Genomic DNA, 24,637 nt, shown 5'->3' with positions numbered 1-24,637 from the left:
TCATTTTCATTCAGATTATAATCCTATTAGAAATGATCACACAGCCGTGTGGCAGGAGTTGTTGGATCCAGCGATGATATTGATGTCTGCCTGACAGACGGTGATCTGTGACCGAGAAATATGTGATATTTACAGGGAATTTCATACTTTGTGTGTGCGGCATAAAAAAGGAACACTAAAAGTTTGATTTTAACTTCACTCTCAAATTCAGTTGATGAAATTAGCATCAGTTTGAAATTTAATAGGTATTTAAATTTGAGTTATTCAATTGAATAATAGGGAAGAGAATGCAGCCGGCAACAACAATGTGAAATGGATTCTGACAGATCGGACAAATTCTAATGGAAACTGACAGTAATTGAAAATTGGAAAAAAATACACAATTTATAACAGTATTTTATTAATGTGTTTGTATTTAATTCATCGACAGTTGGAAATGTGAACTAAACAACGTTTCAAGTTGTTGTGTATATATTAACCGGACATACAATGATGCTAGCTATCAAATAGATACTAAGAAATGATGTTCATTGCTGTTAACAGAATTAATAGCGGATTGTAGCCAGTTTATGTATAAGTCTGTACATGTACTGGTGAAGCTTTGGAAGCCGAGTTGTCCCTGGAATAACTGATGTTTGAAGAACCCATAAAAAATGTCCAGTTAACACTCATATATTTTGATCTGGTTGGTGAAATTATCAGGGAAAATCTGGATTCATTGACAGGCGATGTAAAATATAAAAGATAAGTCTTGGAAACAGTTTTGCGATGTTTACCGATAAACGTAGACCAGCGAAAAATTCAATGAAAACATATGATTGATATGCAGACGGCAGCTCGTGTATGAATACATTGTGGGTTTGACTGATAAAAATCTGGACTTGGTGCATATAGGGTTTATACATGAATGCAGTTTAAAGAAACAAAAATTCCGATATGATTTGACAGAAATTTATATTATCAGTATCAATGCCATGTGTTACGTAACACAGTTTCAAATACACTGTTAGAAGAATTTAATTTCTTTTCTATGTTTCGGAAGATTGAATTTCATCCAAGGGCTCTCTTAGTCATTCCCCACTGTACTTATATTAACATGAAGTGTGCAGGTCAGAATTCTCATCGGGACAAGTTATTTACAAATTAAAAATTCATTTCATAAGATTTATGAGCGGAAAATGGAAATTGAAAGTGTTTGAAATAAGCCATTATTGGTTAAAGTGACACATAAGTTTTATAGAAAACAAGATTGCCCACTTTTGGGTGGATGTATTTTCGTTGCTTAGTAAACTAAATTTTTTTATACAGTTTATGTGTAAATGGCTTGTGTATACATACATCCTGTTTAGTGTTCAAGGGATAAACAGAAAGTATAGATACATATACTGTCTGTGCCTGTACTGTGAGGGAGTTTAATTGTAGACATTTACATAGATCATTACTGTAGAATCTAAAGTGACATTATAGTTGATGTAAATTATTGCATGACTTCAATTAAGATGATCTGGTGTTTTCCAGAAGTCTAATGACCCATGTTTATTGAACCGTGAATTCAATTACTTTATACAGAAATTAACCATCTGTATCAGTTAGTTTCTTTAGTTTAACAACTTTCACCTTGTGAAATATGAGATGTCAATTTCATGCATCTTTTGACTGGTGATGATGAGTTATGTTAATTTCTTTCATCTGCCTGTGACTTCACCTGGTGAAATATACTAAGATGTCAATTTCATGTGTCATTTATTTTGACTGGTGATTATGAGTACGTTAATTATACTTTAAGCTTTTAATTGATTATGATACTGACAATTACTATACGTCGGATTTCGTCTGCTTTAATCGCTGGCGATGAACACAAGATGTCCATTTCGTGGACTTTTGATTGATGATGTAGGTTTCACAATTAAGTAGGACTTGTTGATATCAGGCCGAACAGATGTTGGTCACAAACTGAGTTATTTGAACAATGTGACTCGTGTGTTTGGAGGTTATGTAATAACACAGGATCCGAGCCAAGTGTTTCAGCGCTAGTTATCTGTGGTAATTTACTACGGCACACTGTGTATTTGTATATATTGAAAAGCATGTGCACTCAAATTCTGGAGAAAAAAACAAACTATTCTACATCTTCATCAAGGAAGTTTTTGGAGTTTATGTGCTGGTTTTCTTTTTATCAGTAAGAGTTAAAACAAATGGACAATCAACCAGATTTTCATGAAGTCTGTTTCGAGTTTAATTCCAGGCGTTGTGTGTGATCCGGTGAATTGTAATTCTTCATCCGGGAAATATCAGCAACGATACATATGATACATAAGAGATTTTACAAGCGCATATACAATGGATTATTTTTCTACTGTTAATTTGCTTGTTTTGGGAATAATATTTGGCCAAATCCAACAAGTCCAACATTCCAAACTGAAGGGATTGAAAGAATTTTGTATCCCTGAAATCGGACATCAACACAGATAGTAGGTCAGACTAATTCAAATCTTCGATTCAGACCAGTGCAAACGTAATCTTGAATTTGACAGGTTTAAGATACAATTGAGGGAAGATGCAGTTGATAAATGCCAACTAGAAATTTTATAGAATTTCAAAAATTTCAATAAAACCCAGTATCTAGATTAATTGTTCTGATGATGATTTCAACTTTAACATTCCAATTTTTGACAGTTTGAGTGATGTGATATTTTTACAACAGTGACATCTATCTTGAGATAGAATCGTATTTGTGATGTAAGTGTCATATTTGATATAGAAGACTTTGTGGATTTATTTAAATTCCATCAGAAACAAAGGAAATACTATTGATAAAACTGGTGAAAAGCTGGAATTTTATTGTGAGTTTAGAAGAAGCGACCAACATGGAATTACTTCGACAAACGAGGACGAATATCAGAACGAGGGCCCATCGAAGGTCAAGGCCGCTATCTACCTGCTCCAACACATCGCGTAATCTGTCCCAACAACGATCCAAACTTTTTGATAACATGCCGGACCGTTCGTTAAGTATATACGTGATGACTGTGCTGAGTTTTGTGCTTCTGGTGCTGTCCATCGTGGTGCGGATTGGCCGCATGGTGGCCGTTGTTAGTATTTTCCTGTGGATTAAACTGTTACAGCTCATTGACTTGATTGTGTATTTATTCCGCAGGGTATTCAGTCCGGAGCCAGACAAAGTCAATCAGAACGCTGATTACAGTCACATTGAGGGTGAGTAGGACATTATATTTTCTGTACAGCAATGTTAACATCAATTGGTAGGCATCATGCCTGTATCCTGCCATTTCATCAATGCCCTTCCCCTTTGTCCTTGAACCCTTCCCCTTTGTCCTTGAACCCTTCCCCTTTGTCCTTGTGCTCCTCCCCTTTGTCCATCTGCCTTACTCCCCTTCACCCTGGTGTCCCTCCCCTTTGTCCTGATGTCCTTCACCCGATGTCCCTCCCCTTCACCCTGATGTCCCTCCCCTTTGTCCTGGTGTCCTTCCCCTTTGTCCTGGTGTCCCTCCCCTTTGTCCTGGTGTCCCTCCCCTTTGTCCTGGTGTCCTTCCCCTTTGTCCTGGTGTCCCTCCCCTTTGTCCTGGTGTCCTTCCCCTTTGTCCTGGTGTCCTTCCCCTTTGTCCTGGTGTCCTTCCCCTTTGTCCTGGTGTCCTTCCCCTTTGTCCTGGTGTCCCTCCCCTTTGTCCTGGTGTCCCTCCCCCTTGTCCTGGTGTCCCTCCCCTTTGTCCTGGTGTCCCTCCCCTTTGTCCTGGTGTCCCTCCCCCTTGTCCTGGTGTCCCTCCCCTTTGTCCTGGTGTCCCTCCCCTTTGTCCTGGTGTCCCTCCCCTTTGTCCTGGTGTCCTTCCCCTTTGTCCTGGTGTTCCTCCCCTTTGTCTCGATGTCCCTCCCCTTCACCCTGATGTCCCTCCCCTTTGTCCTGGTGTCCTTCCCCTTTGTCCTGGTGTCCCTCCCCTTTGTCTCGATGTCCCTCCCCTTCACCCTGATGTCCCTCCCCTTTGTCCTGGTGTCCTTCCCCTTTGTCCTGGTGTCCCTCCCCTTTGTCCTGATGTCCCTCCCCTTTGTCCTGATGTCCCTCCCCTTTGTTCCGATGTCCCTCCCCTTCACCCTGATGTCCTGGTGTCCCTCCCCTTTGTCCTGATGTCCCTCCCCTTTGTCCTGATGTCCCTCCCCTTTGTTCCGATGTCCCTCCCCTTCACCCTGATGTCCTGGTGTCCCTCCCCTTTGTCCTGGTGTCCCTCCCCTTTGTCCCGATGTCCCTCCCCTTTGTCCTGGTGTCCTTCCCCTTTGTCCTGGTGTCCCTCCCCTTTGTCCTGGTGTCCCTCCCCTTTGTCCTGGTGTCCTTCCCCTTTGTCCTGGTGTCCCTCCCCTTTGTCCTGGTGTCCCTCCCCTTTGTCCTGGTGTCCTTCCCCTTTGTCCTGGTGTCCCTCCCCTTTGTCCTGATGTCCTTCCCCTTTGTTCCGATGTCCCTCCCCTTCACCCTGATGTCCCTCCCCTTTGTCCTGGTGTCCCTCCCCTTTGTTCTAGTGTCCCTCCCCCTTTGTCCTGGTGTCCCTCCCCTTTGTTCTAGTGTCCCTCCCCTTTGTCCTGATGTCCCTCCCCTTTGTCCTGATGTCCCTCCCCTTTGTCCTGATGTCCCTCCCTTTTGTCCTGGTGTCCCACCCTTTGTCCCGATGTTCCTCCCCTTTGTCTCGATGTCCCTCCCCTTCACCCTGATGTCCCTCCCTTTTGTCCTGGTGTCCCTCCCCCTTTGTCCTGGTGTCCGTCCCCTTTGTCCTGATGTTCCTCCCCTTTGTCTCGATGTCCCTCCCCTTCACCCTGATGTCCCTCCCTTTTGTCCTGATGTCCCTCCCCTTTGTCCTGGTGTCCCTCCCCTTTGTCCTGGTGTCCTTCCCCTTTGTCCTGGTGTCATTCCCCTTTGTCCTGGTGTCATTCCCCTTTGTCCTGGTGTCCCTCCCCCTTTGTCCCGGTGTCCCTCCCCTTTGTCCTGGTGTTCTTCCCCTTTGTCCTGGTGTCCCTCACCTTTGTGCTGGTGTCCCTCCCCTTTGTCCTGATGTCCCTCCCTTTTGTCCTGGTGTCCCACCCTTTGTCCGGATGTTCCTCCCCTTTGTCTCGATGTCCCTCCCCTTCACCCTGATGTCCCTCCCCTTTGTCCTGGTGTCCGTCCCCTTCACCCTGGTGTCCTTCCCCTTTGTCCTGATGTTCCTCCCCCTTTGTCCTGGTGTCCCTCTCCTTTGTCCTGATGTTCCTCCCCTTTTGTCCTGGTGTCCCTCCCCTTTGTCCTGATGTTCCTCCCCTTTGTGTCGATGTCCCTCCCCTTCACCCTGATGTCCCTCCCTTTTGTCCTGGTGTCCCTCCCCTTTCTCCTGATGTCCCTCCACTTTGTCCTGGTGTCCTTCCCCTTTGTCCTGGTGTCCCTCCCCTTTGTCGTGGTGTCCCTCCCCTTTGTCCTGGTGTCCCTCCCCTTTGTCCCGATGTTCCTCTCCTTTGTCTCGATGTTCCTCCCCTTTGTCCTGGTGTCCCTCCCCTTTGTCCTGATGTTCCTCCCCTTTGTCCTGATGTCCCTCCACTTTGTCCTGGTGTCCTTCCCCTTTGTCCTGGTGTCCCTCCCCTTTGTCGTGGTGTCCCTCCCGTTTGTCTCGATGTCCCTCCCCTTCACCCTGATGTCCCTCCCCTTTGTCCTGGTGTCCTTCCCCTTTGTCCTGGTGTCCCTCCCCTTCATCCTGATGTCCCTCCACTTTGTCCTGGTGTCCTTCCCCTTTGTCCTGGTGTCCCTCCCCTTTGTCGTGGTGTCCCTCCCCTTTGTCCTGATGTCCCTCCACTTTTTCCTGATGTCCTTCCCCTTCACCCTGATGTCCCTCCCCTTTGTCCCGATGTCCCTCCCCTTTGTCCTGGTGTCCCTCCCCTTTGTCCTGATGTCCCTCCCCTTTGTCCTGGTGTCCTTCCCCTTTGTCCTGGTGTCCCTCCCCTTCATCCTGATGTCCCTCCCCTTTGTCCTGGTGTCCTTCCCCTTTGTCCTGGTGTCCCTCCCCTTTGTCCTGGTGTCCCTCCCCTTTGTCCTGGTGTCCTTCCCCTTTGTCCTGGTGTCCCTCCCCTTTGTCCTGATGTCCTTCCCCTTTGTTCCGATGTCCCTCCCCTTCACCCTGATGTCTCTCCCCTTTGTCCTGGTGTCCCTCCCCTTTGTTCTAGTGTCCCTCCCCCTTTGTCCTGGTGTCCCTCCCCTTTGTTCTAGTGTCCCTCCCCTTTGTCCTGATGTCCCTCCCCTTTGTCCTGATGTCCCTCCCTTTTGTCCTGGTGTCCCACCCTTTGTCCCGATGTTCCTCCCCTTTGTCTCGATGTCCCTCCCCTTCACCCTGATGTCCCTCCCTTTTGTCCTTGTGTTCCTCCCCCTTTGTCCTGGTGTCCGTCCCCTTTGTCCTGATGTTCCTCCCCCTTTGTCCTGGTGTCCGTCCCCTTTGTCCTGATGTTCCTCCCCTTTTGTCCTGGTGTCCCTCCCCTTTGTCCCGATGTTCCTCCCCTTTGTCTCGATGTCCCTCCCCTTCACCCTGATGTCCCTCCCTTTTGTCCTGATGTCCCTCCCCTTTGTCCTGGTGTCCCTCCCCTTTGTCCTGGTGTCCTTCCCCTTTGTCCTGGTGTCCTTCCCCTTTGTCCTGGTGTCATTCCCCTTTGTCCTGGTGTCCCTCCCCCTTTGTCCCGGTGTCCCTCCCCTTTGTCCTGGTGTCCTTCCCCTTTGTCCTGGTGTCCCTCCCCTTTGTGCTGGTGTCCCTCCCCTTTGTCCTGATGTCCCTCCCTTTTGTCCTGGTGTCCCACCCTTTGTCCCGATGTTCCTCCCCTTTGTCTCGATGTCCCTCCCCTTCACCCTGATGTCCCTCCCCTTTGTCCTGGTGTCCGTCCCCTTCACCCTGGTGTCCTTCCCCTTTGTCCTGATGTTCCTCCCCCTTTGTCCTGGTGTCCCTCTCCTTTGTCCTGATGTTCCTCCCCTTTTGTCCTGGTGTCCCTCCCCTTTGTCCTGATGTTCCTCCCCTTTGTGTCGATGTCCCTCCCCTTCACCCTGATGTCCCTCCCTTTTGTCCTGGTGTCCCTCCCCTTTGTCCTGGTGTCCCTCCCGTTTGTCCTGGTGTCCCTCCCTTTTGTCCTGGTGTCCCTCCCCTTTGTCCTGGTGTCCCTCCCCTTCACCCTGATGTCCCTCCACTTTGTCCCGATGTTCCTCCCCTTTGTCCCGATGTTCCTCTCCTTTGTCCCGATGTTCCTCCCCTTTGTCTCGATGTCCCTCCCCTTCACCCTGATGTCCCTCCCCTTTGTCCTGGTGTCCTTCCCCTTTGTCCTGGTGTCCCTCCCCTTTGTCTTTGGTATCTGCACAGCAAAAATTCAATGTATATCTTCCTTGCTTAATTAAAGAAAAAATTAAAAAAAATTAAATTTCTTTTCTATTATTAAATAAATTTGAAATTAGTTGTTTTCAAAGAGTTTTATTTTTCATACACCAACTTTTTAGTAATTGTTTTGTGTGTGAATGTATGTTTAATATATCCTATGATCCCATGCACAAATTCATTTTATTAGGAATTAGGGGTATATTATTCATGAATTTTTATTCTATATTTTTTTCACTGTAAAAGTTATCTCCTGTGTTAATTAGATGAAGAATTGAGAAGTGGAGATGAGTATCGAGACTTTATCTAACTACAAAGCCAGTGGTACGGTGTGGCTCCCTATAGGAGTTTAACACTGTTAATGTGGACAACATGCCTTATCACTCCAGTCTATTAAATCTTGATATCGGCCCAAAACATCACCAGTCTAGAAACCACCTGTACGTTAGGGCTGTCAGAAATATTTATTTAGGCTGAAAAACGATTTATTACACCCGAACAATATCGCTCAACCCACCTGTGTAATTGTTAGAAATATACACCACATGATTATTGTTTGTAATTACACTTTCCCTTCTGATGTTTGTATCATATTTAATCTCTGATTCTCTCATCACAACCCAAATAATGTATTTAATCTGATTCTGTCATCACAACTAAAATAATGTATTTAATCTGATTCTCTCATCACAACCAAAATAATGTATTTAATCTGATTCTGTCATCACAACCAAAATAATGTATTTAATCTGATTCTCTCATCACAACCAAAATAATGTATTTAATCTGATTCTGTCATAACAACAAAAATAGTTTATTTAATCTCCGATTCTCTCCTCACAACTAAAATAGTGTATTTAATCTGATTCTGTCATAACAACCAAAATAATGTATTTAATCTGATTCTCTCATCACAACCAAAATAATGTATTTAATCTGATTCTGTCATAACAACCAAAATAATGTATTTAATCTGATTCTCTCATCACAACCAAAATAATGTATTTAATCTGATTCTGTCATACAACCAAAATAGTGTATTTAATCTGATTCTCTCATCACAACTAAAATAATGTATTTAATCTCTGATTCTCTCATAACAACCAAAATAATGTATTTAATCTGATTCTGTCATAACAACCAAAATAATGTATTTAATCTGATTCTCTCATCACAACCAAAATAATGTATTTAATCTGATTCTCTCATAACAACCAAAATAATGTATTTAATCTGATTCTGTCATAACAACCAAAATAATGTATTTAATCTGATTCTGTCATAACAACAAAAATAGTTTATTTAATCTCCGATTCTCTCCTCACAACTAAAATAGTGTATTTAATCTGATTCTGTCATAACAACCAAAATAATGTATTTAATCTGATTTTGTCATAACAACCCAAATAATGTATTTAATCTGATTTTGTCATAACAGCCAAAATAATGTATTTAATCTGATTCTCTCATCACAACCAAAATAATGTATTTAATCTGATTCTGTCATAACAACCAAAATAATGTATTTAATCTGATTCTCTCATCACAACCAAAATAATGTATTTAATCTGATTCTGTCATACAACCAAAATAGTGTATTTAATCTGATTCTCTCATCACAACTAAAATAATGTATTTAATCTCTGATTCTCTCATAACAACCAAAATAATGTATTTAATCTGATTCTGTCATAACAACCAAAATAATGTATTTAATCTGATTCTGTCATCACAACCAAAATAATGTATTTAATCTGATTCTCTCATCACAACCCAAATAATGTATTTAATCTGATTCTGTCATAACAACCAAAATAATGTATTTAATCTGATTCTCTCATAACAGCCAATATAATGTATTTAATCTCTGATTCTCTCATCACAACCAAAATAATGTATTTAATCTGATTCTGTCATAACAACCCAAATAATGTATTTAATCTGATTCTGTCATCACAACCAAAATAATGTATTTAATCTGATTCTCTCATCACAACCAAAATAATGTATTTAATCTGATTCTCTCATCACAACCAAAATAATATATTTAATCTGATTCTGTCATAACAACCCAAATAATGTATTTAATCTCTGATTCTCACATAACAACCAAAATAATGTATTTAATCTGATTCTGTCATCACAACCAAAGTAATGTATTTAATCTCTGATTCTCACATAACAACCAAAATAGTTTATTTAATCTCTGATTCTCACATAACAACCAAAATAATGTATTTAATCTCTGATTCTCTCATCACAACCCAAATAATGTACTTAATCTGATTCTGTCATCACAACTAAAATAATGTATTAAATCTCTGATTCTGTCATCAAAACCAAAATAATGTATTTAATCTGATTCTGTCATCACAACCCAAATAATGTATTTAATCTGATTCTGTCATCACAACCAAAATAATGTATTTAATCTGATTCTGTCATTACAACCAAAATAATGTATTTAATCTGATTCTGTCATCACAACAAAAATAATGTATTTAATCTCTGATTCTCTCATCACAACCCAAATAATGTATTTAATCTGATTCTGTCATCACAACCAAAGTAATGTATTTAATCTCTGATTCTCACATAACAACCAAAATAATGTATTTAATCTGATTCTCTCATCACAACCCAAATAATGTATTTAATCTGATTCTGTCATAACAACCAAAATAGTTTATTTAATCTCTGATTCTCACATAACAACCAAAATAATGTATTTAATCTGATTCTGTCATCACAACCCAAATAATGTATTTAATCTGATTCTCTCATCACAACCAAAATAATGTATTTAATCTGATTCTCTCATCACAACCAAAATAGTTTATTTAATCTGATTCTGTCATAACAACCAAAATAGTTTATTTAATCTCTGATTCTCTCATCACAACCCAAATAATGTATTTAATCTGATTCTCTCATCACAACCCAAATAATGTATTTAATCTGATTCTGTCATAACAACCAAAATAGTTTATTTAATCTCTGATTCTCTCATCACAACCCAAATAATGTACTTAATCTGATTCTGTCATCACAACTAAAATAATGTATTTAATCTGATTCTCACATAACAACCAAAATAATGTATTTAATCTCTGATTCTCACATAACAACCAAAATAATGTATTTAATCTCCGATTCTCACATAACAACCAAAATAATGTATTTAATCTCTGATTCTCACATAACAACCAAAATAATGTATTTAATCTGATTCTGTCATCACAACCAAAATAATGTATTTAATCTCTGATTCTCTCATCACAACCAAAATAATGTATTAAATCTCTGATTCTCTCATCACAACCCAAATAATGTACTTAATCTGATTCTGTCATCACAACTAAAATAATGTATTTAATCTCTGATTCTCTCATCACAACTAAAATAATGTATTGAAATTCTGATTCTTGCATCACAACGAAAATAGTGTCTTTAATCTCTGATTCTCTCATGATCATCGCAACCAAAATAATGTATTTAATCTGATTCTGTCATAACAACCGAAATAATGTATTTAATCTGATTCCCTCATCACAACCAAAATAATGTATTTAATCTGATTCTGTCATCACAACCAAAATCGTGTCTTTAATCTCTGATTCTCTCATCACAACTAAAATAATGTATTAAAATTCTGATTCTTTGTTGTGTCATGGGGCCAAACTTCATCAAATGTGATAATGTTTTATTTTTAATGTGTGATGGTTCTCAAATTCATCAAATGTGGTAATGTTTTATTGTCAATGTGTGAAGGGGCCTCACCACATCAAATACGGTAATGTTTCATTGTTAATGTGTGATGGGGCCTCACCACATCAAATACGGTAATGTTTCATTGTTAATGTGTGATGGGGCCAAACTTCATCAAATGTGATAATGTTTTATTTTTAATGTGTGATGGTTCTCAAATTCATCAAATGTGGTAATGTTTTATTGTCAATGTGTGAAGGGGCCTCACCACATCAAATACTGTAATGTTTTATTGTTAATGTGTGATGGGGCCTCACCACATCAAATATGGTAATGTTTTATTGTTAATGTGTAGTTTTAGGGCTCTGTGTATGATTACTCATCATGGATGTCGGCCCTATGTTATTTACAATTACTATGCCACAATAACATGCAGAAAATCTCCTTACAGAAATTAAGAAGATGAGTTGAACATCATTAAAGAATGGTTTTAAAAGAACAATTAATGTTTGAAGATAATTTATTTCCCGACAAACAGTGATAGGATTTTCTCAACTTTAAATTAAATGTTGGCAACATCTCAAAAAAGATGCATGATTTTACTTACAAAGTTTGAAGATTATATCACTAAAATATCTATAATTAAAAGTTTTTATCTGTATTTTCATACCGTATTGATGGTAATTTTCTTGTACCTTTTCAACTGGAAAAAAAACGTACACTTAGTTGCTTTTAAAGGGAGAACATGAATCTCCTATTTTGGGTGGGTTTATCATTGGATGATCATCTGTTGCCTACCAGAAGTAGGTCACAGTCACACTGTGACCTATATATTGATCTTTGACCTCATTAATCCAAGCATCTTTTCCAGCCCACATCTGTCCTAAACCAATAAACAGTCGAGTACTCTCTCTCATAGCCATGAACCTTAAGATAAAGAATTCCTTGACAGGGACTCTCTCTGTCCTAAACTAATAATCAGTCGAGTACTCTCTCATAGCCATGAACCTTATAATAAAGAATTCCTTGACAGAAACTCTCTCTGTCCTAAACCAATAAACAGTTGAGTACTCTCTCACAGCCATGAACCTTATAATAAAGAATTCCTTGACAGGGGCTCTCTCTGTCCTAAACCAATAAACAGTCGAGTACTCTCTCATAGCCATGAATCTTATAATAAAGAATTCCTAGACGAGGACTCTCTCTGTCCTAAACTAATAAACAGTCGAGTACTCTCTCATAGCCATGAACCTTATGATAAAGAATTCCTTGACAGGGGCTCTCTCTGTCCTAAACTGATAAACAGTCGAGTACTCTCTCACAGCCATGAACCTTAAAATAAAGAATTCCTTGACAAGGACTCTCTCTGTCCTAAACTAATAAACAGTCGAGTACTCTCTCATAGCCATGAACCTTATAATAAAGAATTCCTTGACAGGGACTCTCTCTGTCCTAAACTAATAAACAGTCGAGTACTCTCTCATAGCCATGAACCTTATAATAAAGAATTCCTTGACAAGGACTCTCTCTGTCCTAAACCAATAAACAGTCGAGTACTCTCTCTCACAGCCATGAACCTTATAATAAAGAATTCCTTGACAGGGACTCTCTCTGTCCTAAACCAATAAACAGTCGAGTACTCTCTCATAGTCATGAACCTTATAATAAAGAATTCCTTGACAGAAACTCTCTCTGTCCTAAACCAATAAACAGTCGAGTACTCTCTCACAGTCATGAACCTTATAATAAAGAATTCCTTGACAGAAACTCTCTCTGTCCTAAACCAATAAACAGTCGAGTACTCTCTTTCACAGCCATGAACCTTATGATAAAGAATTCCTTGACAGGGGCTCTCTCTGTCCTAAACCAATAAACAGTCGAGTACTCTCTCTCACAGCCATGAACCTTATAATAAAGAATTCCTAGACGAGGACTCTCTCTGTCTTAAACTGATAAACAGTCAAGTACTCTCTCATAGCCATGAACCTTATAATAAAGAATTCCTTGACAGGGACTCTCTCTGTCCTAAACTAATAAACAGTCGAGTACTCTCTCATAGCCATGAACCTTATAATAAAGAATTCCTTGACAGGGACTCTCTCTGTCCTAAACTAATAAACAGTCGAATACTCTCTCATAGCCATGAACCTTATGATAAAGAATTCCTTGACAGGGACTCTCTCTGTCCTAAACTGATAAACAGTCGAGTACTCTCTCACAGCCATGAACCTTATAATAAAGAATTCCTTGACAAGGACTCTCTCTGTCCTAAACCAATAAACAGTCGAGTACTCTCTCATAGCCATGAACCTTATAATAAAGAATTCCTTGACAAGGACTCTCTCTGTCCTAAACCAATAAACAGTCGAGTACTCTCTCTCACAGCCATGAACCTTATAATAAAGAATTCCTTGACAGGGACTCTCTCTGTCCTAAACCAATAAACAGTCGAGTACTCTCTCTCACAGCCATGAACCTTATAATAAAGAATTCCTTGACAGGGACTCTCTCTGTCCTAAACCAATAAACAGTCGAGTACTCTCTCACAGTCATGAACCTTATAATAAAGAATTCCTTGACAGAAACTCTCTCTGTCCTAAGCCAATAAACAGTCGAGTACTCTCTTTCACAGCCATGAACCTTATGATAAAGAATTCCTTGACAGGGGCTCTCTCTGTCCTAAACCAATAAACAGTCGAGTACTCTCTCTCACAGCCATGAACCTTATAATAAAGAATTCCTTGACAGGGACTCTCTCTGTCCTAAACTAATAAACAGTCGAGTACTCTCTCTCACAGCCATGAACCTTATAATAAAGAATTCCTAGACGAGGACTCTCTCTGTCCTAAACTGATAAACAGTCGAGTACTCTCTCACAGCCATGAACCTTAAGATAAAGAATTCCTTGATAGGGACTCTCTCTGACCTAAACTAATAAACAGTCGAGTACTCTCTCATAGCCATGAACCTTATAATAAAGAACTCCTTGACAGGGACTCTCTCTGTCCTAAACCAATAAACAGTCGAGTACTCTCTCATAGCCATGAACCTTATGATAAATAATTCCTTGACAGGGACTCTCTCTGTCCTAAACTAATAAACAGTCGAGTACTCTCTCACAGCCATGAACCTTATAATAAAGAATTCCTAGACGAGGACTCTCTCTGTCCTAAACTAATAAACAGTCGAGTACTCTCTCATAGCCATGAACCTTATAATAAAGAATTCCTTGACAGGGACTCTCTGTCCTAAACTAATAAACAGTCGAGTACTCTCTCATAGCCATGAACCTTATAATAAAGAATATCTTGACAGGGACTCTCTCTGTCCTAAACTAATAAACAGTCGAGTACTCTCTCATAGCCATGAACCTTAAGATAAAGAATTCCTTGACAGGGACTCTGTCTGTCCTAAACCAATAAACAGTCGAGTACTCTCTCTCACAGCCATGTACCTTATGATAAAGAATTCCTAGACGAGGACTCTCTCTGTCCTAAACCAATAAACAGTCAAGTACTCTCTCTCATAGCCATGAACCTTATAATAAAGAATTCCTAGACGAGGACTCTCTCTGTCCTAAACCAATAAACAGTCGAGTACTCTCTCTCATAGCCATGAACCTTATAATAAAGAATTCCTTGACAGGGACTCTCTCTGTCCTAAACCAATAAACAGTCGAGTACTCTCTCTCACAGCCATGAACCTTATAATAAAGAATTCCTTGACAGGGACTCTCTCTGTCCTAAACTAATAAACAGTCGAGTACTCTCTCACAGCCATGAACCTTATAATAAAGAATTCCTTGACAGGGACTCTCTCTGTCCTAAACTAATAAACAGTCGAGTACTCTCTCTCATAGCCATGAACCTTATAATAAAGAATTCCTTGACAGGGACTCTCTCTGTCCTAAACCAATAAACAGTCGAGTACTCTCTCTCATAGCCATGAACCTTATAATAAAGAATTCCTTGACAGGGACTCTCTGTCCTAAACTAATAAACAGTCGAATACTCTCTCTCATAGCCATGAACCTTATAATAAAGAATTCCTAGACGAGGACTCTCTCTGTCCTAAACCAATAAACAGTCGAGTACTCTCTCTCATAGCCATGAACCTTATAATAAAGAATTCCTTGACAGGGACTCTCTCTGTCCTAAACCAATAAACAGTCGAGTACTCTCTCATAGCCATGAACCTTATAATAAAGAATTCCTTGACAGGGACTCTCTCTGTCCTAAACTAATAAACAGTCGAGTACTCTCTCACAGCCATGAACCTTATAATAAAGAATTCCTTGACAGGGACTCTCTCTGTCCTAAACTAATAAACAGTCGAGTACTCTCTCTCATAGCCATGAACCTTATAATAAAGAATTCCTTGACAGGGACTCTCTCTGTCCTAAACCAATAAACAGTCGAGTACTCTCTCTCATAGCCATGAACCTTATAATAAAGAATTCCTTGACAGGGACTCTCTGTCCTAAACTAATAAACAGTCGAATACTCTCTCTCATAGCCATGAACCTTATAATAAAGAATTCCTTGACAGAAACTCTCTCTGTCCTAAACCAATAAACAGTCGAGTACTCTCTCACAGTCATGAACCTTATAATAAAGAATTCCTTGACAGGGGCTCTCTCTGTCCTAAACTAATAAACAGTCGAGTACTCTCTCTCATAGCCATGAACCTTATAATAAAGAATTCCTTGACAGGGACTCTCTCTGTTCTAAACTAATAAACAGTCGAGTACTCTCTCTCACAGCCATGAACCTTATGATAAAGAATTCCTTGACAGGGACTCTCTCTGTCCTTAACTAATAGGTAACACTTTACAATAAACAGCCGAGTACAACAGCTAATGAAGAAACTTGACAAAGAATGGGCTAGCTTTGAGTCATCACACTTTACCATGGCTACCGTATTGTTATTACAAGTTAGAAACAAGTTTGCTGAGCCAACAAAGTGTAGTTCAATTGTTTAGTTTGGAAGGTTAAACAGTGATAATTGTGAAAATGTTTAGATAACAAGGAGGAGAAGGTATCTGTAGGGTGGTTAGGGTATACACCAGAATTTAAATCTTTTAGCCCCCCCCCCCCCCCCCCCCCCCCTTCTCATCTCTTCCCCCCCCCTCCCCCCCTCTAATATCTTTCCCCTCCCCCTCCCACTCCTATATATATATACACACAAACTATCATGACATCATCTGTATATGTGTATATTTGTGGCTAGTTTATATCATATATATATACACAAACTATCATGACATCATCTATATATGTGTATGTTTGTGGCTAGATTATATCATATATATATACACAAACTATCATGACATCATCTGTATATGTGTATGTTTGCGGCTAGATTATATCATATATATATATACACAAACTATCATGACATCATCTGTATATGTGTATGTTTGTGGCTAGATTATATCATATATATATACACAAACTATCATGACATCATCTGTATATGTGTATGTTTGTGGCTAGATTATATCATATATATATACACAAACTATCATGACATCATCGGTATATGTGTATGTTTGCGGCTAGATTATATCATATATATATACACAAACTATCATGACATCATCTGTATATGTGTATGTTTGCGGTTGAGGTGAAAGAGGGAGGATACTGTTAACATTCATATTTTCATGGCAATCTTATTCTAACAATAAAATTGATAAGTCAACTGTTTCTATGTGTATAATGTAAATGTACCTGTTTCTCAATAATTTGCTAAATGTAAATGATTCTCAAAAATATGAGTTCTCCAAATCAGGTAATTCTACAGTATTCTAGCTCCAGGGATTTTACAAAATACATTGCCACAGTGCAAATTATCATCAGTGTACAAAATTGATGATGTCATCAATATATGTGTACATGTTTTGCAGGTGTGCTACACCAGCTCAATGAGAGTCGAACACAGTTGGAAGAGCTCTGGGCTGCTCGAAAGATGAAACTTGATCTTTGTCTTCAACTTCGGTTGTTTGAGAGAGATTCTTTAGAGGTAAGAGTGCGAAGATGTGCCTAGTGCTTTAGATGGCATGTGTCAGGCCTTTTAGGTTCTTTCCTTGAGGTAGTCACAAACTACTACAAGGAGACCCCCACCTCAAAATGACTAGCTGGTCTGTTGATAGACTAATAAACACAGCAAACCAAAGAAATGAGCTGAGAAGTTTTACCAGCAGGATTCACCTTGGACCCAAAAATCATGGGCCATTTTGACAAGATTTCAGAAATCGTATGGGCCAAAACATAGAAAATTGAAAAAAATTGTGAGTTTTGGTGGGCCATTTTGGAAAATATTAAGGCAAATGGCCCCATGGCCCCCTCCAGAGTTATCCCATGAACAGTTACCATGATCATCTTCCTACCTGCCAGATTAATTTGTTTCATGATTCTCTGCTCTGTAATTACATGAGTTATCTGCCCTTGTGTCCACTAGGTGTCCTCCCAGTTGGAGTTATGGGCGGAGGAGCTACAGCATCAGGAGTTGGTGTCTGATGGGAGTAAGGCTGAACAACTTCTCCAACTCCATAATGAGAGTGTACTACACATGCAAAACTGTACCTACGAGGTTCTGCAGAGAGGACAGGAGCTGTGTCAGGTTTGAATTATCTCCCTTAATTTTCTTTTTTTTTTATTTCGTGTCTTCTGCCCTATTTGTTAATAGAAGCCCTCATTTTAAAATGCTTGAATTAAAATTTGACAAAATTTGACTATGATCCTGACCGAACTGTTCCTAACCAGACAATACAAAGGTTTTTGTCTGTTTGACATATAGTCTGTCGACTTTCACCTGATAGATTAGATTTAAATTGTGATAGAAATCAATGAAATATAATTTTGATGTTTGCGTTGCAAACAATGATTATGTCTAGAAATCAATGAAATATAATTTTGATGTTTGCATTGCAAACAATGATTATGTCTATGAAACCAATTACTGCATAAGAGCTATGATAATTCATGAATCTTCAGATGAATTAAATACATTGTCAATACATTGTAAATATACATTAATAATACATTGTAAATGCATTGTAAATGCATTGTAAATATACATTAATAATACATTGTAAATATACATTTATTTAATAATACATTGTAAATACATTGTAAATATACATTGATAATACATTGTAAATATACATTAATAATACATTGTAAATATACATTAATAATACATTGTAAATATACATTAATAATACATTGTAAATATACATTGTAAATATACATTAATACATTAACACATTGTAAATATACATTAATATTACGTTGTAAATTTACATTAATAATACATTGTAAATATACATTAATAATACATTGTAAATATACATTACTAATACATTGTAAATATACATTTATTTAATAATACATTGTAAATACATTGTAAATATACATTGATAATACATTGTAAATATACATTGATAATACATTGTAAATATACATTAATAATACATTGTAAATATACATTGATAATACATTGTAAATATACATTTATTTAATAATACATTGTAAATATACATTGATAATACATTGTAAATATACATTAATAATACATTGCAAATATACATTAATATTACGTTGTAAATTTACATTAATAATACATTGTAAATATACATTAATAATACATTGTAAATATACATTACTAATACATTGTAAATATACATTTATTTAATAATACATTGTAAATACATTGTAAATATACATTGATAATACATTGTAAATATACATTGATAATACATTGTAAATATACATTAATAATACATTGTAAATATACATTGATAATACATTGTAAATATACATTTATTTAATAATACATTGTAAATACATTGTAAATATACATTGATAATACATTGTAAATATACATTGATAATACATTGTAAATATACATTGATAATACATTGTAAATATACATTAATAATACATTGTAAATATACATTAATAATACATTGTAAATACATTGTAAATATACATTGATAATACATTGTAAATATACATTAATAATACATTGTAAATATACATTGATAATACATTGTAAATATACATTGTTAATATACATTAATAATACATTGTAAATATACATTAATTATATGTTGTAAATATACATTAATAATACATTGTAAATACATTGTAAATGAACTTACTGTTAATATGCTGCTTATCTTCTTATTTTCATTCTTCAAGATGTTTGAAACCTCGGGAGTACAACTAATGGCAGACACTCAGTACGATGCTTCATCACGAATACAAGCACTACTGGAGTATCTTCATGAACGCGAGATGGACCTGGAGACGATCGCTGAAACCAAGCGACAGCGATTGGAACAGTGCGTCCAGCTCCGTAACTTTGAAATCGAGGCTCGTCAGGTAAGAGTTTGATTCTTCAGTGAGGGAAATGTACATGTGTGTCACATCTAAAACTGAGTCAGGTTAATATGATTTTGCTGACTGGGGGTATAAATATTTCAGTATGACAGCACTGTAAAAAATGATTGGCTTGTAAGGTATCGTGAGGCTATCTACCATCTGATTGACTTGTTAGGTCAAAGTCAGTATTGTGAGGCTACCTGCCATCTGATGGACCTGAAATGTAAAATTTGAGTCCGCTGAGAATTTATAAGCCCGAAATGTAAAAAAAAAATAATAAAGATACTACTACTGATAATTTACTAAATTTTTAACCAAATACATTGAATATTTCCATCTGCCACGGATGAATATAGTTCTTTAATATATGACTATATAATTTGAGATCTAGTTTAAGATCAGAGAGAAAATGTAGGTCAGATTGAGCCAATAAGTCTGAGAGAAAATTTAGGCTAGATTGAGTCAGTATAAGGCCTAAGAGAAAATGTAGGTCAGATTGACTGAGTAGGTGTGAGAAAAAATGTAGGCCAGTTTGAGCCAGTATAAGGTTTGAGAGAAAATGTAGGCCAGATTGAGTCAGTATAAGGTTTGAGAGAAAATGTAGGCCAGATTGAGTCAGTATAAGGTTTGAGAGAAAATGTAGGCCAGATTGAGTCAGTATAAGGTTTGAGAGAAAATGTAGGCCAGATTGAGTCAGTATAAGGTTTGAGAGAAAATGTAGGCCAGATTGAGTCAGTATAAGGTTTGAGAGAAAATGTAGGCCAGATTGAGTCAGTATAAGGTTTGAGAGAAAATGTAGGCCAGATTGAGTCAGTATAAGGCCTAAGAGAAAATGTAGGTCGGATTGAGTCAGTATAAGGTTTGAGAGAAAATTTAGGCTAGATTGAGTCAGTATAAGGCCTAAGAGAAAATGTAGGTCGGATTGGGCCAGTAGGCCTAAGAGAAAATGTAGGTCGGATTGAGTCTGTAGGCCTGAGAGAAAATGCAGGCCAGATTGAGTCTGTAGGCCTGAGAGAAAATGTAGGTCAGATTGAGCCAGTAGGCCTGAGAGAAAATGTAGGTCAGATTGAGTCTGTAGGCCTGAGAGAAAATGTAGGTCAGATTGAGTCTGTAGGCCTGAGAGAAAATGTAGGTCAGATTGAGTCTGTAGGCCTGAGAGAAAATGTAGGTCAGATTGAGCCAGTAGGCCTAAGAGAAAATGTAGGTCAGATTGAGTCTGTAGGCCTGAGAGAAAATGTAGGTCAGATTGAGTCTGTAGGCCTAAGAGAAAATGTAGGCCAGATTGAGCCAGTAGGCCTAAGAGAAAATGTAGGTCAGATTGAGTCTGTAGGCCTGAGAGAAAATGTAGGTCAGATTGAGCCAGTAGGCCGAAGAGAAAATGTAGGTCAGATTGAGCCAGTAGGCCGAAGAGAAAATGTAGGTCAGATTGAGCCAGTAGGCCTAAGAGAAAATGTAGGTCAGATTGAGCCAGTAGGCCTGAGAGAAAATGTAGGTCAGATTGAGCCAGTAGGCCTGAGAGAAAATGTAGGTCAGATTGAGCCAGTAGGCCTGAGAGAAAATGTAGGTCAGATAGAGGCAGTAGGCCTGAGAGAAAATGTAGGTCAGATTGAGCCAGTAGGCCTGAGAGAAAATGTAGGTCAGATTGAGCCAGTAGGCCTGAGAGAAAATGTAGGTCAGATTGAGCCAGTAGGCCTAAGAGAAAATGTAGGTCAGATTGAGCCAGTAGGCCTGAGAGAAAATGTAGGCCAGATTGAGTCAGTATAAGGCCTGAGAGAAAATGTAGGTCAGATTGAGTCTGTAGGCCTGAGAGAAAATGTAGGTCAGATTGAGCCAGTAGGCCTGAGAGAAAATGTAGGTCAGATTGAGCCAGTAGGCCTGAGAGAAAATGTAGGTCAGATTGAGCCAGTAGGCCTGAGAGAAAATGTAGGTCAGATTGAGTCTGTAGGCCTAAGAGATAATGTAGGCCAGATTGAGCCAGTAGGCCTGAGAGAAAATGTAGGTCAGATTGAGTCTGTAGGTCTGAGAGAAAATGTAGGTCAGATTGAGCCAGTAGGCCTGAGAGATAATGTAGGCCAGATTGAGTCTGTAGGCCTAAGAGATAATGTAGGCCAGATTGAGTCTGTAGGCTTGAGAGAAAATTCAGGCCAGATTGAGCCAGTAGCTCTGTAAACTTTAGTGATATTTCAATATATAAATTTGCATTCTTTGGATCAGTATGTTAATTATATATAATACTGTCCATGATACCGAAACACTATTTGTAAAATTAGAGAAAATATTTATCACACGAGAATGCAATAGTATATCACACTATTGTGATGTCATAAATTATTTAAAGAAATTCATTTGAGAGCTTTCCCTTCTATTTTCATTAATATGAGTTATGTGATGAATAGAATGTTACACTCTCCTAAAGTTTTGCAGCATTTAAAAGTATCCAACTTTATTTAAACTAAATGCCATATATAATCATGAGGTTAAGATGTGTGTTTGTGTATATATGTTAATAAAAACTTAACTGTGAATTCTCACCCAGGTGATATACTGGATTGAGAACGGCAAGTCGATGCTGATCAGCTGTTTCATGTGTCCGAACTCCCTAATCGAGGCTGAGCAACTCCGCAAGGAACACGACCAGTTTATGTTAGCTATCGAGGTAAGACAGCTCACCGTGACATATAATGTTCCCACCTCTTCGGAGTCCATGTAACACTACGTAGCTGGCTCCAAATGTTTTCCTGAGGGTATGACGAAAAAAATATATAGAAATATATATATAAAAATTATTTGTAGTGTAATGTTCAATATATGTATAATCAATATGTATCTGTTAAATTTGCTAGTAGGCATTTTTGTCAGGGAAAGTTTATAAAAATGAATCTGATGAAGATTTTCTAAAGTGCTTTCAAAAAATTTTAGGTGCGAAGTGACATATTTTCAATTTTTAGAATAAATTTCTATGAAGTCAGAATTTTTATGTCAAAATATAACAATGATAAAGAATGAAAATTCAAAATAAATTTTATTTTTATCCAGAAAACCAACATTAGCATGGCTCAGGTAACTGCTCGAGCGGAAAGTATGATTCAGGCGAGTCACTATAACTCGGACCTGGTACGGGCGATCGCCGAGAATGTGACGTTCACATGGCAACAGCTGATGTACCATACTGAGGAACGGTACAAACTCGTCATGGCGTCGATGAACTGGTACAAGACTGCTGAACAGGTAATTGTGAACACCTGTGTAAGGGAGATAACTCACATGTTGTATGGCCATATGTTCTAAGGATATGATTATTGGGTATTAATAATTCTAAAGAACTGTTTAAATCTACTGTTTCCACCTGCTCTATACTTATGTTGTTATTACAGGTATGGTCTGTGCTCGAATCACTGGACCGTGACTACAAACGTGATGAAGATTGGTGTAACACCGAACGTGCCAACTCCGGAGACAAGGCGAATTATCTGGTCCAGCTCATAAACAAACACAACGAGCAGAAGGAGGCTTTTCTCAAGGTGAAGCTTCCCCCGGGGGCGGGGGCATTTCCTCCGAGGGTGGGGGTATTATTGTAACGTTTAGTAGTATGAGAATCTATAGAAAAGCTTCCCCCGGGGCGGGGGCATTTCCTCCGAGGGTGGGGGTATTATTGTAATGTTCAGTAGTATGAGTATCTGTAAAGAAGCTTCCCCTGGGGCGGGGCCATCCCTCTGAGGACAGGGGTATTATTGTAACATTCAGTAGCATGAGTGTCTATAGTGTAGCTTCCCTCCCTGGGGTGGGGGCATTCATTCAGAGGGGGGAGGGTGGGGGTATTAATTGGGATGTTTTGTGTTTATGTAAAAATAGGGTAGCATCTTAAAAGTATTGAATTTCCAGGAGAATCAAGGAATTTCAGTGAGTCATACTGAGGTTGAGAATTTGAAAATAAATATATCAGAAAAACAGAGAGAAAGAAACAGAATTTGTAAATCTTTAAAATTAGTAGACCAGCCTTTTGTCAATGTACATGTACTGATTGAAGGTGGCCAATACTTCATTTCATAACTGATGTCTGTGATAATTCTAGGCGTGTACATTGGCCAGAAGGACAGCAGAAAGCTTCCTTAAATACGTCAACAGGAACCTTCACACTTTTGGGACCCAGCTCAAGTTCCGCAGCCCTGAAAAACATGTCAAAGGTGAGGGAACAAATTTGATGAAACCAACCGAATTAATGACGTTGAAACCAACCGAGTTAATGACGTTGAAACCAACCGAGTAAATGACGTTGAAACCAACCGAGTTAATGATGTTGAAACCAACCGAGTTAATGACGTTGAAACCAACCGAGTAAATGTCATTGAAACCAACCGAGTAAATGACGTTCATGCAGCCTGTGAAAATACAGAAGAAAAAAGTTTATTACATTTTTACCAGTGAAATATCAAAAATAATTCATTCTATAAAAGTGATATTTTTCACTAGTGAAGAATATCATATCTTTCATTAGTGAAAAATATCACTTTTGCTGATTTGACCAATCAAATTAATGATTAGAAAATACCACAATAATTGACCAATCAGAAAGCCCGACATATGTGTCAGCACCTGGACAGGGGAAACTACTTTTTTTTGTATGCAAACTTTCACAGTAGGCCTAGTTAGCATACAGGGTAGGTTTTTCGTTGATAAAAAATGTAATAAACAGAATATCTTACAGTGTCTTCAGTAATACTAAATATATTTCACTCGTGTGGCTAATATTTTGATATTCGTGAAAAATATCAAAATATTAGCCCCACTCGTGAAATATATTTGGTATTACTGAAGACACTGTTAGATATCCTCTATTTATTCACTTAATAGTCAGGAATGTTGAGATTTTAAAATAGAACAAAAAGATGTAGGGTGATTTAAGGCGTTTAAGTAGGTTGATCTTTCTAATTAAGAACACAAAGAAGCTGTGTATAATGACAAAGATAAGGGCAGACAAACAAATTAACAGAAGTTTTGTGTATTTAGAGAATATGGATACAATTTATAATGGTAATTCAAATTTCTTTCAAATGGTTTATTTCTTGTAACCATAGCATCCGATCTCTTGTAATCACAACAACCAATTTCCCGTAACCTTAGGAACCAATCTCTTGTAACCATAGCAACCGATCTCTTGTAACCATA

General features: G+C 38.3%; 1 protein-coding gene across 1 annotated transcript in view; it reads left to right on the top strand.

Moving 5' to 3' along the window:
- LOC117317924 (kalirin-like) overlaps positions 1–24,637 on the top strand; it is a gene marked incomplete at its 3' end in the record, with an annotated part of 212,002 nt that overhangs the window by 47,965 nt on the left and 139,400 nt on the right. Inside the window, 8 exon segments of the mRNA XM_033872893.1 lie at positions 3,158–3,216; positions 16,990–17,105; positions 17,544–17,705; positions 19,289–19,471; positions 22,008–22,127; positions 22,508–22,699; positions 22,846–22,992; positions 23,544–23,655. Of these exon segments, the coding sequence (XP_033728784.1) occupies positions 3,158–3,216; positions 16,990–17,105; positions 17,544–17,705; positions 19,289–19,471; positions 22,008–22,127; positions 22,508–22,699; positions 22,846–22,992; positions 23,544–23,655 (1,091 nt within the window).

This window comes from Pecten maximus, chromosome 19, assembly GCF_902652985.1.
Source record: "Pecten maximus chromosome 19, xPecMax1.1, whole genome shotgun sequence".
NCBI classification, from domain to species: domain Eukaryota; kingdom Metazoa; phylum Mollusca; class Bivalvia; order Pectinida; family Pectinidae; genus Pecten; species Pecten maximus.
The sequence above is the reverse complement of the archived record's forward strand: the minus strand, read 5'-3'. Positions and strand labels throughout refer to the sequence as shown.